Source organism: Phascolarctos cinereus, unplaced genomic scaffold (genome assembly GCF_003287225.1).
Source record: "Phascolarctos cinereus isolate Bilbo 61053 unplaced genomic scaffold, phaCin_HiC Scaffold_3;HRSCAF=262, whole genome shotgun sequence".
Taxonomy (NCBI): domain Eukaryota; kingdom Metazoa; phylum Chordata; class Mammalia; order Diprotodontia; family Phascolarctidae; genus Phascolarctos; species Phascolarctos cinereus.
In genome coordinates, this window is record NW_027555736.1 from 42,454,275 (window position 1) to 42,469,444 (window position 15,170).

Consider the following 15,170-nt stretch of genomic DNA (forward strand, 5'->3'; position numbering starts at 1 on the left):
AATCCTAGATGCCTATTATGAGGTTTGTCAGCCATTTTGGTTTTAAAATGACTAGCCACAGAAGATAACCCCTAAGGTAAAACAACAAAACACTTTTGTTATCAAATGTTGAATGACCTTGGTTTTTGTTTGTATGCATCTCTCTGTGTGGTCTTTTACAGCTAGCTAAAGAATATGGCCCTGTGTTCACATTATATATTGGCCCAAAGCGTATTGTGGTGCTACATGGATACAAAGTTGTGAAGGAAGCTCTGCTCGATCTTAAGAATGAGTTTGCAGGGAGAGCAGATATACCAGTCTTTGAGGCCCATCAGAATTATGGTAGGTCACTCAGCCTTTTAAACTTAAGCTTTCGAAATATGTGTTAAGCAGAAGGTAATAGTAATCAATAGATGTTCTTAGATCATTTGATGTCGAAATTGGAAACACTTTAGAGATTCAACTTTTTTCATTTTTCAGTGAAAAAAAAAATAAGGCCATGAGATTAAGGGACTTGTCCAAGATCATAAGGTAGCAAATGGGAGAGCTAGGATTTGAATGTGAATCCACTGGGCACTGACTGAAATCCAATTTTCATATGAATGCAAATTTAGAGATTGAAAGGAGGGACCTCAAAGGTCATTTAATCTAAACTTTTCACTTTATAGATGAGAAAGCTGAAGCCCAAAGGTGAAGCAATATCTCTAAGTCACAAGAGTCAGGAATGAACATGGGCTATCTGACTCCAAATTGTTTGTTCTTTCCACCATGCATTTTTTATATCATTGAATGAATGAGAGCAGCTCTTTCTTTCTTCTAGTATAAGATAACTCCTAGGCTTGGCACATAATGAGATAGTACCATCATGATATAGTACCAACTTATCATTGTGTACTGATTTGTATGTCACTGCTCCTACAAATCCTATATTCCCCCTGAATTGACCTATCTGCTGCTTCCCACCCACAACCTCCCATTTCCTACCTATGTGCCTTTTGTGATGAAAGTGAAATAACTGAGGAAACAAAGGTTCAAGCTTATGAGCATATCAATTTATGAAGCAATGCATGCCAATTGCCCAACAAATCAGGGCCAGTGGGTTTCCTCAGCTTTGGCATTAGACCTGAATATAGGGAGATACAGATTTTTCTATTCATTAAAATCAATTAATCAAATAAAACCAACTAATTAAAAGAAAACAATTAACCAGACTACAACATTAGGTAATCTGATTTCTAATTGTAAGAAAGATTAGGGACTTTCCAAGTTAGGAGGGGAAGAGTAAATACATGCAATTCCCTGAAATCAGAAAAAAGGTGTTCTACTCCTCCCAGATGCCTGTGAATAATCAAAGGAACACACACACACAAAACTGATTGATCATTATGGGATCAGTTTTCATATAAGACATATGGGTTGCTTGAGATGTATAATTGTGAGAAAACTCCTTGTATCTATTTTCAAATCGGACTGGGTTTCTCATCAGCATATGCTAGGTCCTTAGTTAAGAGTCTCTAGGCAATAGGTGGAGATGGTTCAGTTTCCCACCATGAAGGCCAATGCAAACAATCCAATATAATTTTCTCCAAATCCCCGCAATTGAATAAAGTTTCCTTAAAAGACAGAAATTGGACCAGACCCATAATTGAATAGAGAGGAAACTGAGCTACCTCCAGAATTGAGTCACAAGATGGAGTCACTCAATTACCACTACCACTTGGTGTTTGAATCCCCTCAGTTCCTTCACTTAGCACAGGTCAGTCTCCATGCATGGAATGTTTTCCTCTTCACTTCTACATCTTAGAATCCCTAATATCCTTCAAGGTTCAGTTTGTTTGTCAAATGCTATACCAGGCCTTTTCTGACACCCCCAACCCAGGTATTAATGCTCTCTCCCTACTAAGATATCTATTTACTTTACAAACTTTATACAGATTTCAAATTTGCTTATCCGTGTGCATGTTTTATTCCTGAAGAGAATATAAGCCCCTGAAAAATGGAACTAAATCCTTCCCATATACTTTTGCCTTTTTTGATATCCTATCTAATTTCCCTTAAATTGATTCTATGAAGTAATATGTAATATTCCTGTGTAATACACATATGCTGATATTTCTTCCCTAGGAATTATTTTCAACAACTCAGAGACATGGAAAGACACACGTCGATTCTCCCTCACGGTCCTCAGGGATTATGGAATGGGGAAGAAGAGCAATGAAGAAAGAATTCTGAGGGAATCTCAGTTCCTGCTCGAGATACTCAAGAATACAAATTGTTCGTGAACATTTGTTAAATGTTCACTATGTCTTGAGGCCCTGGGGGAAGATAATATATAGTGGTCCTTGTCCTCACTGAGCTTATTCTTGTGAGGGAGACAAGACAGGAGCACAAGAAATGATAATATAAGTGAGAATGTGGTAAGGGCTTAGAAGAAGTACAAGGTGCTATGTGATTTATTATTTAACTGGGGGAGAATAAGACCATAAAGTATAATAAAACCTGAATAAGAGAGGTACAGAGACATGTGCAGAGACAAAGAGACAGAGACAGAGATTTTAGTTCAATAATAATAAAAAAAAGAATTTCTGACCACTAGAGCTGGCCAAAAAAATGGCATTTTTCATCTCTGAAATTCTTTTAGTTGAAGTGGGGAAATTATATGTCCTATATACTCTCAAAATTACTCCTTTGTCAGGAATGGGATGAAGTAGATGATCAAGGGCTCATATCAATAGAATTGGGAGGGAACAGAGAAGTCATAGAACTTAACCCTTTTTATTTCACAGATGAGGAAACTGAGACTCAGAGAGATGATGTGATTTATCCCAGGTCTAATAGGTAGCAGGTACAGAGCTCCAAAGTCCCTTGCAAATCATAGATTTTATGCTTCTAGAGCTTGGGACTTTTCAAAATCTCTAAATAAATCATAGACACTCAGATAATGGTTACTACTGCAACTCTTCTGTTTAGGAGAGGGGGAACTAATGTGATTGTTGTTTTTAGTCCCTTTCCAAATGTAGAAAACTGGTCAATAACTTTTCCAGAGGTTCATTCCCAAGACTAAGTGAACTTTTGAAGGAAGAGTAAAGCATCTTTAGTTACTACATTAATATCCCACGCTACGAATAGGATAATTTCCTTCTGGCGTATGTTCAGCCTGCATGTAGATTCCAGGTGACCTGGAACAAGCCACTTAATCCCTTTGTCCTTCTGCTTCCTCTTCTGTTAAATACAGCTAATAATTCTAATGCCCGTGTGATCTATTTCATAAGGTAGTTGTACAGATCAAATAAGAGAAAGCACGTGAAAGAGATTTGTAAATCACAAAACACTATAAAAATAGCAATTAATAATTAGGAGGCCGCGTGGGATAATAAATAGAGAATAGACTCTGGTTTCAGAGGAGTTGGATTTGTATCTTGTGTTGGAAGCCAACTACATATTTGACCTTAGTCAAGTAATTTTATCTCCTGGGGCCTCAATTACTTCATCTGTAAAATGATGAGGTTGGACTAGTTGGCTTTTTTGGTCATTTATTGCTCTAAATTTATGATTTTGAGTAAGATTATTACTGTTTTTATCTTGTGGTGTTTCCATTTTTATCAGGAGACTGACAATATTGGTTTGGATTGCCACCTGCAAAATTCTAGCTCATTTTAGTAAACATCATACCAAGAAAAGTGAATAAACTAGTTTCTCTTCTTTTCCTGTCCTTACCAGATTAGGAAGGGGAGTGGTGGAAGACGAGTAGGTTTTCAACACTGCCTCTTGTCCTTTCAGTGCAATAAAAATACATGCAGTATGAAAACATTAAAGTAAGTGAAAGATTAAATCAGAGAAATTGTATACCTTTGATGTCACAAGATAGATCAACAGGGAAATTGAAGATGTAGAGACAATGAGACTTGTTCCCTGGTGGGAGGGACTTATAACGAGTAAGAAACTGAAACATTGGATGGAGAGGGGAGTTTGGCATCCATCCTATCACATACACACATACACACATACGCATGCATCTAATAAGAATATTGCCTATTAAATCTCCCATCCTTTTGCTACTTTATTTTAAGCCCAGCCCTTTGATCCAACCTTTGTCCTCGGTGGTGCTCCCTTAAATGTCATCCACGACATCCTTTTCCACCACCGCCTTGACTATTCAGACAAGAGATGTCAGAAGCTGTTACATATGTACAATGAGATCTTCTACCTTGTAAGCACACCCTGGCTTCAGGTGAGCTCATGTTTTGTCTTATGGGAAAGAGAACTTTCATGGCTGGATTATGGTTTCAGTTGTTCTGGGGATATTGAGGTAAACACAGAGAATCAACAAATACAAAAAGGAAATAAGCTCAGTAGGTAAAAATATAGGGAAGCAGATGTCATATCTCTACAAAGAAAAACCCCTCACTATAGTAAATATGTAATATTGTATAATATATAATATTATATATTATATCATATATTATACTATAGTAAATACGTAATATTGTATAATATATAATATTATATATTATATCATATATTATATAACATTATATTATATTATGTTATATTATATTATATTATACTATATTATATTATATTATATTATATTATTTATTATATTATATATTATTATATTATTATATTATATTATATTATATTATATTATATTATATTATTATATTATATCATATTATATTATATCATATTATATTATATTATATTATATTATATTATTATATCATATCATATTATATTATATTATTATATTATATTATATTATATTATATTATATTATATCATATTATATTATATTATATTATATCATATCATATTATATTATATTATATTATATTATATTATATATTTATATTATATTTATATTATATTATATTATATTATATATATATAATTATATTATATTATATTATATTATATTATATTATATCATATTATATTATATTATATTATATCATATCATATTATATTATATCATATTATATCATATCATATTATATTATATTATATTATATTATATCATATTATATTATATTATATTATTATATTATATTATATTATATCATATCATATCATATTATATCATATCATATTATATTATATTATATTATATTATATTATATTATATTATATTATATTATATTATATTATATTATATTATATTATATTATATCATATTATATTATATTATATCATATTATATCATATTATATCATATTATATCATATCATATCATATCATATCATATCATATCACATTACATTACATTACATTATATTGTATTGTATTATATCAATATATTATGTTGTATCTATTATTATATAGTGTTAAATATATTTCATATAATATATAATAAATTTTTAAAAGGCTATCCAATAGTGGAATGGACTGCCTTGATATGTAATGAATTACTCCTCTTAATAGATCTTCAAGTAGAGGATGAATACCACTCATATTCAATGCTGTTGTGGAGAATCTTGCTTCAGAAGTGATTTGTACTGGAAGAACCCTGAAGTCTCTTCTAAATCTGAGATTCTTTGATTTTAGATGACTATATGAAAAATCTGCTATTCTATCTATAAGGAGGAACTCCTTGTGTGGGAATTTTCAATAGCACAAGCATTTCCAGCATGTGTGTGTGTGTGTGGGTTGTGTGTGTGTGTGTGTGTGTGTGTGTGTGTGTGAGAGAGAGAGAGAGAGAGAGACAGACAGACAGACAGAGAGACAGAGAGAGAAAGAGACAGAGAGACAGAGAGAGATAGAGGCAAAGACAGCCAGACAGACAGAGATACAGAGACACACAGACATACCAAATCAAGCTATAGAGTGAACAATCAGCCCAATGAACAATTTTATTTTGCACCCGGAAAACCAAAATGTGGTGGCAGAGCTGGGTGGTGCAGTGGATAATGCACTCACCCCAAAGTCAGGAAAATCTGAGTTCAAATCCAACCTCAGACCTTTACTGTATAACCCTGTGCAAATCACTTAAAGCTCTATTTGCCTCCATTTCCTCATCTGTAAAATGGGCAAAATAATATAATGTGCCTCCCAAGATTTTTGTGAGGATCAAAGGAGATAATAATTGTAAAATGTTTAGCATCATGCCTGGCACATACTAAGCAATCTATGTGTTAGTTATTATTATTAGTCTCTCTTTTTCAGATTTACAATAATATAGGATCTTACTTACGTTACCTGCCTGGAAGTCACTGGACAGTTTTAAAAAATGTATCTGAAACAAAACAGTATGCATCTGAACGAGTCAAAGAGCACCAAGAATTACTGGATCTCAACAACCCTCAGGATTTTACTGATTGTTTACTCATCCAAATGGAGAAGGTATGACATAAAAAGTCATTTTGTCATTTGATTCTGTTTGTTTCTGCAGCATAATTAGGTCTAGAGAACTTTAATAAAGCAGACTGAAAAGAGATGCAGCAAAATCAAAACAAAATGCAGACTTTAAAACTTCATTATGCAACTAATCTCTCCAGAATGGTTTTCTGCATTCATCAGATATTGCTTCTCTTTGTTTATGTAGATAGGACCTTTGAGTTTCTGTAATCTGAATAGCATAGTGAAAATTAATAACCTTTTCAACTCAAGCTAAATTTCTTATTTAGCCTCTTTCATCAGAGGATAGTAAGGTGGGTTCAAAATCACTTTTTTCTATTAGACATCTTTCTCCAGGTCAGGCTTTGAGCAGAATTTTCCAGTTACTGGTGTCTAAACCTAATCTGCAGCAAATTTAAAATAAATTTTTAAAACTTTTGGTACTAGAAGCCCTTAATGATTAATCGATAAAGTAATCCTTACAGCTCAACTTGTTCTAGGCACTAAAGACTGGGAAGCCAGAAATGAACTCAAGTAAATGTTTACATTAAAATATATTATAATAAAGAATGATATAAAAGACAGCATATTTTTTAAGAGAATGGAAAATGACAGTGATATACTACTGTGAGGAAGATTTAAAGAAATAAAATGATTAGGTAACTTGAAGTGCCCTATAGAATAACATAATCTATTGTTAATTTAAATAAATCTATCTTTCCAGAAGTGATATATCTTAGAATTGTAGATCTGAAAGGCCCATTTTGGGACTCATCACCAAAAGTAGAGTCAGGAGATCTTCATTTTAGTTCTAACTCAAGCTTCTTAAGACTTCTGTGCCAAAGCCACAAAAAAAGGGGAAACATGCTTGTCTAGATTTGTCTCCTAACTATGTCCCTTGGAAGTCTGGAAGCATATTCCCATATTTAAAGTTCTTGTGACTCCCAACAAATAATCTTGGGTAATTCCTCCTTCATTCTTGATAGTTGCAACAGAGTTGATTGCTATGCGGCTAGAAGGGCAGCCAAAGTCCAAAGCGGTAAACATCCTATAGTTAGGGTCAGGAAAGTATAATGCAGGGAATGGAAGAAAACATCTGTAGCTGCCACCCCACTGTCTAGCAAGGTCAAATTCACCAAAGGCTCAGTGATTAATCACTTTCCATGCATGTTCTATTGTGGAAACATTGGGACTAGATTTTTGTAGCAGAGAACTTGGCTTCAAGGAGCAGCTAGAAGTTCTTTGCTCATAGGTAAGTTTAGAAGACTTCTCCTATCATAGACAACTAGGTATTATGGTGGATAAGAGAGCTGGCCTTGGAGTCAGGAAGATCTGGGTTCAAATCCATTCTTAGACACTTACTAGCTGTGTCGCGCTGGGCTAGTCACTTAACCTCTCAGTCTTGGTTTCCTCATCTGTAAAATGGGGATAATAACAGTAGCTTCTTCACAGGCCTATTGTAAGGATCTAATGAGACAATATGTATAATACTTTACATACCTAAAAGCGCTATGTAAACACTAGCTATAGAATACATCTAGAGTAGGAAGAGATCTTAGAGTTTCATTTTACAGATGAAGAAATAAGGCTGAGAACGGTACATTCACATTGCCAGCAAGAGATGTGGGTGGGATTTGAATCCAGCTCCACATTCATTTTCTCAGGGCCCCACTCAGATTGGAGGGGAGAATGGGATAGATATCACTGAGACTGCAGGAAGGCATTTCTGTATTCACTAACTCATTGCTCATATGTCTATGCCAAACACTTCTCAGGACAAAAAGAATCAAAAGAATGGATTTGACCTGGAAAATGTAACAGTCACTGTGGCAGATTTACTTTTTGCTGGAACAGAGACAACCAGTACCACTCTGAGATATGGACTCTTGATCCTTTTAAAATACCCAGAAGTGGAAGGTAAGAGGATCTAGGAACAACTGAACAATGGGGTCTGGGAGAAAACAGTGCTGGGTTAGTTAGATTCAGGACATCAGGGTACTAGCTTTGGCTCTGTCTCTAACAAAATGTGGAACTTTAGAGAAGTTTCTGAACTTTTCTAATGCCTAGCTCCTCACTCTTGAGTGACTGTCACTGAGATCACCAGAGCGTAACTTTTGAGCCAGAAGGGAACTTCTAGTGGTGTTTCCCATTGCACCACACTGTCTGTCAGTGAGCTGAGGGAGAGAAAGACTAGATTTTGATAGAAACATAAAGAGTCCAATGGATCTTCTTGTTAGTGGTAAATACTGACAAAGAAGAGATTAGGGAATTGAAGACCTAAGTGCACGAAGGGCATAGGAATTCCAGCTGGCATTGTGTTCAATTTGAACCGGGTCTGAGCAAGGCCCCTCTTTCTAACTGCAATGTGTACGGGTGAATCTAGGCCATTTCAAAAAGGCAGTGGTTTGAGAGTCACATGACATGGATTTCAATTTAGACTCTATTGTGATAATATTAGACAAGTTAGTCACCTTCCTTGAGACTCAATTTAACTATCTTCAACATGAGGGGCTTGAACATGAGAGACCTTCAAGGCCTCTTTCAGCTCTCAATCTATGATCCCTGGAAGTGTCTGGACCTCAAACCTTGACAACTGAGGTAGGGAGATAGAGTCATTCAGTGAATGGACCAATGTCTCTGATGCACTGTATTCTAGTGAGTCTGTTGCAGGTGAAGGATGAAAGAACCAGAGCCAGAAACAGAGACAGAGATAAAGCAAGGGACAAGAAATAGAAACAGAGAGAACAAGTGGGAGATAGATAAAGTAAGAGAGACACACACACATAGAGACAGAGACAGAGCCAGAAAGACAGAGAAAAGTCAATCAAATGATCTGGACCAATTATTTAGATATATATATATCAATAGATGAATCACAGTCTTAGCTTCAGAAAGTCCTGGGACCCTCCGTGACTCAGCTAGCAGCCTGTATATCTGGTTTGTTAATTTCTTTAAGTTCCTTCGGCATAAACTAAGTTCTTGGTGCCACCACATTTGGCTGTAACCTTAAACACCTGATAAAAGAGGAACTTCAACCCTTCCCCATTCCCTACTCTGAACTGTGTAGACATGTGTGATCTGGGACTTTCTAATACCTTTCTCTCATGATAATTCAGCTCATGGAGTCACCACGAGGTAAGACAACACCCCTGGGTGTTCTTGTCCCACCTGTGGCAGTAGGACCACTAGATCTCCACATTTTTTCTGTTACTGAAACATACATTGGTCACAGGAATTGTCAATACTTACTCCCTAAGAGTTTACTAAAAAGTACCACTAAAGTCCCAAATAGAGCAATTATTTGATGCAGTGGATAGAGGACTGGGCCTGGAGTCAGGAAGACTCATCTTCATGAGTTCAAAATTAGCCTCAGACACTTACTACTGTGAGATTCTGGGCAAATCACATAACCCAGTTTGCCTCAGTTTCCTCATCGGTAAACTGGAGAAGAAAATAGCAAACTACTCTAGTATCTTTGCCAAGAAAACCCTAAAAAGAGTCATGAAGAGAGACATGACAGAAACAACTGAACAGCAGTAACAACAAAGTCTCAAATGCCCTTCTATGTCACTCTCCTTCATACCTCTTAGAATGTAGGAATAGTTGCCATAAGGCAGTAACTCAGGCCATGCCTTTTCAGGAGTGTCAATCTCTCTATGTATCTTGACAGAAAAACTTCATGAAGAAATTGATAGAGTGATTGGATCAGAACGAATGCCTTCAATGAAGGACAAAGTAAACATGCCTTACACGGATGCTGTGGTGCATGAGATCCTAAGATTCATTAATCTCGTCCCTTCCAACCTGGCCCATGTAATGAATCAAGACATCCAATTCAGAGGACATTTTATCCCCAAGGTCAGAAGAATTCACATTTCCTCCATTTGTACCCAAGAACTAAATGGGATTTCTCTGTCTCATTGGCCAACTTTCCAGGCAGAGAAATAGACATCAGAAAAGTAATGCTCCAGTTTCAGAGGGTTGGTCAAGCTCCTATTTGTGCATGTTTCTTACCAATAGATTGAGAATTTGGAGACTAGAATCTTATCTCGACTTTGCTGCATACTACCTCTGTGACCTTAACCAAGCCACTTCCTACACTGGGCTTCCACTCAATTTTCCACCTGTAGATTATGTGCGGTTTCCTGAGATCTATATTCTACATTGTTACATAGTATCGTAACTTGAAAACAATATTGGTTTTAAGATTCAACCCCAAGGATATTTCCCCATGTTAGGAACTTTTTGTTTGGGACCCGGGATGCTTACCTATATTTGGTCCCCACCCTTTCTATGTTATTTATCTACTTTATCAGTTTTATAATCACTCTTCTGACAGTTAAAAAAATCATCTCTCCCATCCTCTCTCTTCCCCAAAGCAGTTTGTTTCTCTCTTTGGGAACTATTGTATTGACCACAGTTAGTTTAGCACATATATGATTACCACTACTACCTTGTAAATTCTCTCTAGAGTTATGACTATACTTTGTTCACTTTTTTATCCCCTAATTGCCAAGCACATAACATAGGTGCTTAAAACTTCAACCAAGCTATTGGAGGTTTTCAACAAAGAATAGTATCACATTTTATAGTATTTTCCAAGTTAGAAAACATTCTTATTAGAGTAACACTTTGAGGTAGATGTTGCTTGTGTTCCTGGCACAACCACAGTCATTGGTACAATTATGCCCATTTTAGAGGTGAGAAAACTTAAAGTGTTGTCAAGGAATTTGCCCGTAATAATATGTCTCATGTGAAATATTTGGGACTCTAGCCCAGGGCTTCAGAATCCATCTCCAACCCTCAATACACTCTAGAACACTGCCTTTTGTAAATAAATACCTTTGGAAATAATGAATGAATTTCCTGAGATTTAGAATAACCCTGTGTCACTAGAGTTATTCAAATTCTAGCAGCTCATTTAGCAACTTGGCTAATTTGTGTGGTATTTATTTATTTTAGGGCACAACAGTATATCCGACACTGAGCTCTGTCGCTTTGGACAGCAAAGAATTCCCTAATCCAGAACAATTTGACCCAGGACACTTTCTGAATGAAAATGGAAAATTTAAGTACAGTGACTATTTCAAAGCTTTTTCTGCAGGTAAGTAAAGTTCATATTTATCCTTCCCCAATAATTAATTGAGCTCCCAGAATTGCTTTTTTGAAACAGTGAGTTTGTTTGCATGAGTGCTTGTCCCCATTCCAGAACTCAGCAGGATTCCCAGCATCTCAAAGATAAAAGGGACCCCAAAAGTTCCTCTCATCCCACTTCTACTCAGGCAGAGTTCATAAAATCAGGGGCTTAGAGCGTTAGAGCTAGATAGGAAATTAGAGGCATTCAGGCCCAACTCCCTTATTTTACGTATAAGAAAATGGAGAAGCAAAGAGGCGATTTTATTTGCCAAATGTGACAAAGGTAGTAACAGAGGTAGGTTTTGAAGCCAGCTCCTCTGACTTCAAATATAGTGCTCTCTCCACTGTCCCTTACTGACTCATTGCTTGAAGGCCTCCAGCTATAGGAAGCTCACTGCTTATATACCCAGGCATCTGGGTCTACCTTTCTATTCTGTTTGTTAGGAGAGTTTTCCACAAATTGAATTGAAATCTGTTTTTCTGCTATGTGCATGTTATTTGTTGTTGTTCAGCTGTTTCAGTCATGTCTGACTCTTTGTGACCCCATTTGGGGTTTTCTCGGTAAAGACACTGGAGTGGTTTGCCATTTCCTGTGTTAGCTCATCGTACAGAGGAAGAAACTAAGACAAACAGGGTTAAGTGACTTGCCCAGGGTCGAACAGCTAGTAAGTGTCTGAGGCCACATCTGAACTCAGGTCTTCCTCACTCCAGACCCAGCACTCTATCCATTGCACCACCTAACTGCTACATGTGTGTACTACTCCTACTTCTACCTTGAAAGGATAAATGGATTCAATCTAGTTTTTTAAATGCGAACTGGCTTTCCATATTTGAAAGTTTGTATTTTCAAATCTTCTCAAATTCTCTTCCCCAGTTCCTTCAACTGATCATTGAATGACATGTTCCTCTGTCCCCTCACCTTCTTGGTCAGCCTCCTCTCAACTCTTTCTAGTTTAGCAATATCCTTCCAGAAATATGATTTCTAGGACAGAAAAGAATTTTCAAAATATGATCTGACCATAGTTGTAGACTACAGGACTGTCACCTCCATCATTCTGGACATTTTCTTTACCACAAACTAAGACATGCCCCCCCCCCTTTCTGTCTTGTCATCACTAAAGCATACTGATGTAGGGCTTTAGCACAGCACTTCAGAATCTAAATTCAGTACTCAATACATTTCAGGACACTTATTCATGGAAATAAATATCTGTGGAAATAATGAGTTGAATGACCTGAAATTTAGAATAGCTCTATACTGAAACCATCAGACGTATGTAGTATTTATATCTTCTTTAGTATTACACTATGATTCTCATGTGTTCTTTCCTCTGAAGTGAGATAAAATAAAAGGGTCAACCATACTCCATGTGACCAACATCTCTGGTGTGAATAATTAAAATGAATTAATACTACAAATGCCTAAAGCTAACTGAAGTACCTCAACTTAAAAAAAAAGTCTAGTTTCACTCAATTTTATGAAAACTTTCCTAAAATATATGCCATGCTTCCTTGGCTCCTGGATTAGATGAAAATTCAAATGGTTTAATATTCTCTTATTAACTAAGGGTCATCATTATAAACATCCAGTATTTTGCTGTATACATTCTATCAGTGAATTTCAGGGTATTCAGAGGTATTTACCTCATATGTTATATGACCCCAGGTGGTTGCATTTTTCTTTGGTAATTTTTTTTTCCTACTTTTGTCTCCCACTTTTAAAGTCTTCAAATTCCTAGCTCCCTTAAAAATGCACCTCAATTGCCCCGTTACATTGATGATACATTCTTGTTAAATGGGAGTAAATTGCCATTTATGTACTGTATTAACTGGGTTGGAGTAGTTGAACAATGTCATTGACTAATATCACTCTTGCTCTTTTCCAGGAAAGCGTGTCTGTGTTGGAGAAGGTCTAGCTCGAATGGAATTATTTTTATTCATGATCATCATTTTACAGCATTTCAATCTGAAATCTCTTGTCAGTCCAGAAGAGATTGATACCAGCCCAAGGGCTATTGGTTTTGGCTCTATCCCACCAATTTACAAGCTCTGCCTTCTGCCCCGATCAGAGATGTGAAGACGGGCTGTTCTGAATGTGAGGGTTCTTCTTGGAATTACATATTTCTTGTAAATACACAGTTAATCTACTTTGAGCTGGAATAGTACTATTTAAAAAAGATTATTCTGGTTTCTAATCCTAGACCTTGTGATAATAGTTTGTCTCTGTGGTTAACCACCACTCTTCTTGTCAAGTGACCTTTCTTTGTTTTTTTGGAACTCCTATGTCTGGAATCTTTCTTGTTGGAAACTCCCAGGTTCCCAGCTAATAAGCTTCTGACTCTCTGTGACATCAGAGATGGAAAGCCAATTAAAACTTTTAAGACTCTACCAATCCTTATAAAATCTTTGATTTTCTTCCATATGAAGGTGCAAATCACCTGTGTATGACAGTCTGGGAGTCTCACTTCTGAAATGGATTATGTTGCTGTCATAACATTGGTGCTGGAGCAAGAAGCCACCGAGACGAAGTCCTGAAGATCATCACACCCAATCTTGGACCCTGTGTATACTGTCATGTCAGAGCTGGGCTTATACTTTTGTTTTTCTGGGTGACTGGCTAGATCTTTGTCCCCTTTTTCTTTTGCCTGCTTTCCTCATGTTCCCTGAAAATTTAAAGTTTAGTATTTTTTTTTCCTTCTGTAAGATAAAAATCACCTACAATAAAGGCCTGGTACTTCTATTATTATTTACTCATTTACTTTTTTCTACGGAAAACTCGGGAACACCTCTCCCCCCAAACACACACACATACACATACACACACACACACACACACACACACACACACACACACGCAAACAAACACAACATTAGGACTGATTGGTACAACTGGGTCACTATTAAGAAGCTTAATTCCATTCAATAATTTAGTCATTCTCAAGTACTTAATTAAGCTATGGAGACTTTTCATGGGTTCAGCCCTTATGCCACAATTAAGAACTGATCCTGACTAGAAAATATTTGTTGGATTTAAGAAATATTTTAAGGAGTTAGGCTGACAGAAAGAGGAAGGCAGGGAGAAGCAGGTACGCTATGAAGGCTGTGGGTTTCACATCCCCACAATTTCAAAGGCCTATTTTGAATTAATAGGAAGTAGTCTCAGGGTGAATATTGACAAATTCAGAGGTGAGATAGCTCAGGGTAAGCTTCAGAGGGAATATGCACAGATAATTTCTATCTATCTATAATACTTCTTCAATATACCAATGGAACTATGTTCTCACTGACGTAGGTAAACAGGAAAGAGAAAACAAAAGGGATTCAGTAAGGTTAGACTATGTTTTTACACAAGAAGATGATATTTGTATCTGTTAAGAAATTGTAACTATTAAGAAGTTCATCATTATTAAGGCAGTTGAAGGAATGTATACAGAGGGCATGAATATAACTTGACTCCGATGAGATGATTTCAAAAATAATAAAATTAGGGGATAAAAAAGAGGGATGTACTGGAAGAACAAGAAAGGGAGAGGTAGAATGGGATAAATTATCTCAAAGGAAAGAGGCCTGAAAGGAAGAGCTTTTACTGTGGAGGGAAATATACTAGATAAGAGAAGGTGGGCTGATAGAAGGGAGGGCAGATTGGGGGAAGCAGTGGTGAGAAGCAAAACACTTGTGAGGAAGCACAGGATGAAAGAGGAGAGAGGGAGTGGGGAGGG

At 36.3% G+C, this 15,170-nt stretch overlaps 1 protein-coding gene across 2 annotated transcripts in view; it reads left to right on the plus strand.

The window, feature by feature from the left end:
- CYP2E1 (cytochrome P450 family 2 subfamily E member 1) overlaps window positions 1–14,191 on the plus strand; it is an 18,796-nt gene extending 4,605 nt beyond the window's left edge. Inside the window, exons 2-10 of one of the 2 annotated variants that reach the window (XM_020994684.2) lie at window positions 162–321; window positions 2,104–2,253; window positions 4,050–4,210; window positions 6,145–6,321; window positions 8,091–8,232; window positions 9,986–10,173; window positions 11,278–11,419; window positions 13,338–13,546; window positions 13,879–14,191. In XM_020994684.2, the coding sequence (XP_020850343.1) occupies window positions 162–321; window positions 2,104–2,253; window positions 4,050–4,210; window positions 6,145–6,321; window positions 8,091–8,232; window positions 9,986–10,173; window positions 11,278–11,419; window positions 13,338–13,528 (1,311 nt within the window). In that variant the 3' untranslated portion in view covers window positions 13,529–13,546; window positions 13,879–14,191. Of the gene's footprint in view, window positions 1–161; window positions 322–2,103; window positions 2,254–4,049; window positions 4,211–6,144; window positions 6,322–8,090; window positions 8,233–9,985; window positions 10,174–11,277; window positions 11,420–13,337 lie in introns of both variants that reach the window. The other variant, XM_020994683.2, reaches the window with a different exon arrangement.
- Window positions 14,192–15,170: the final 979 nt, after the last annotated feature.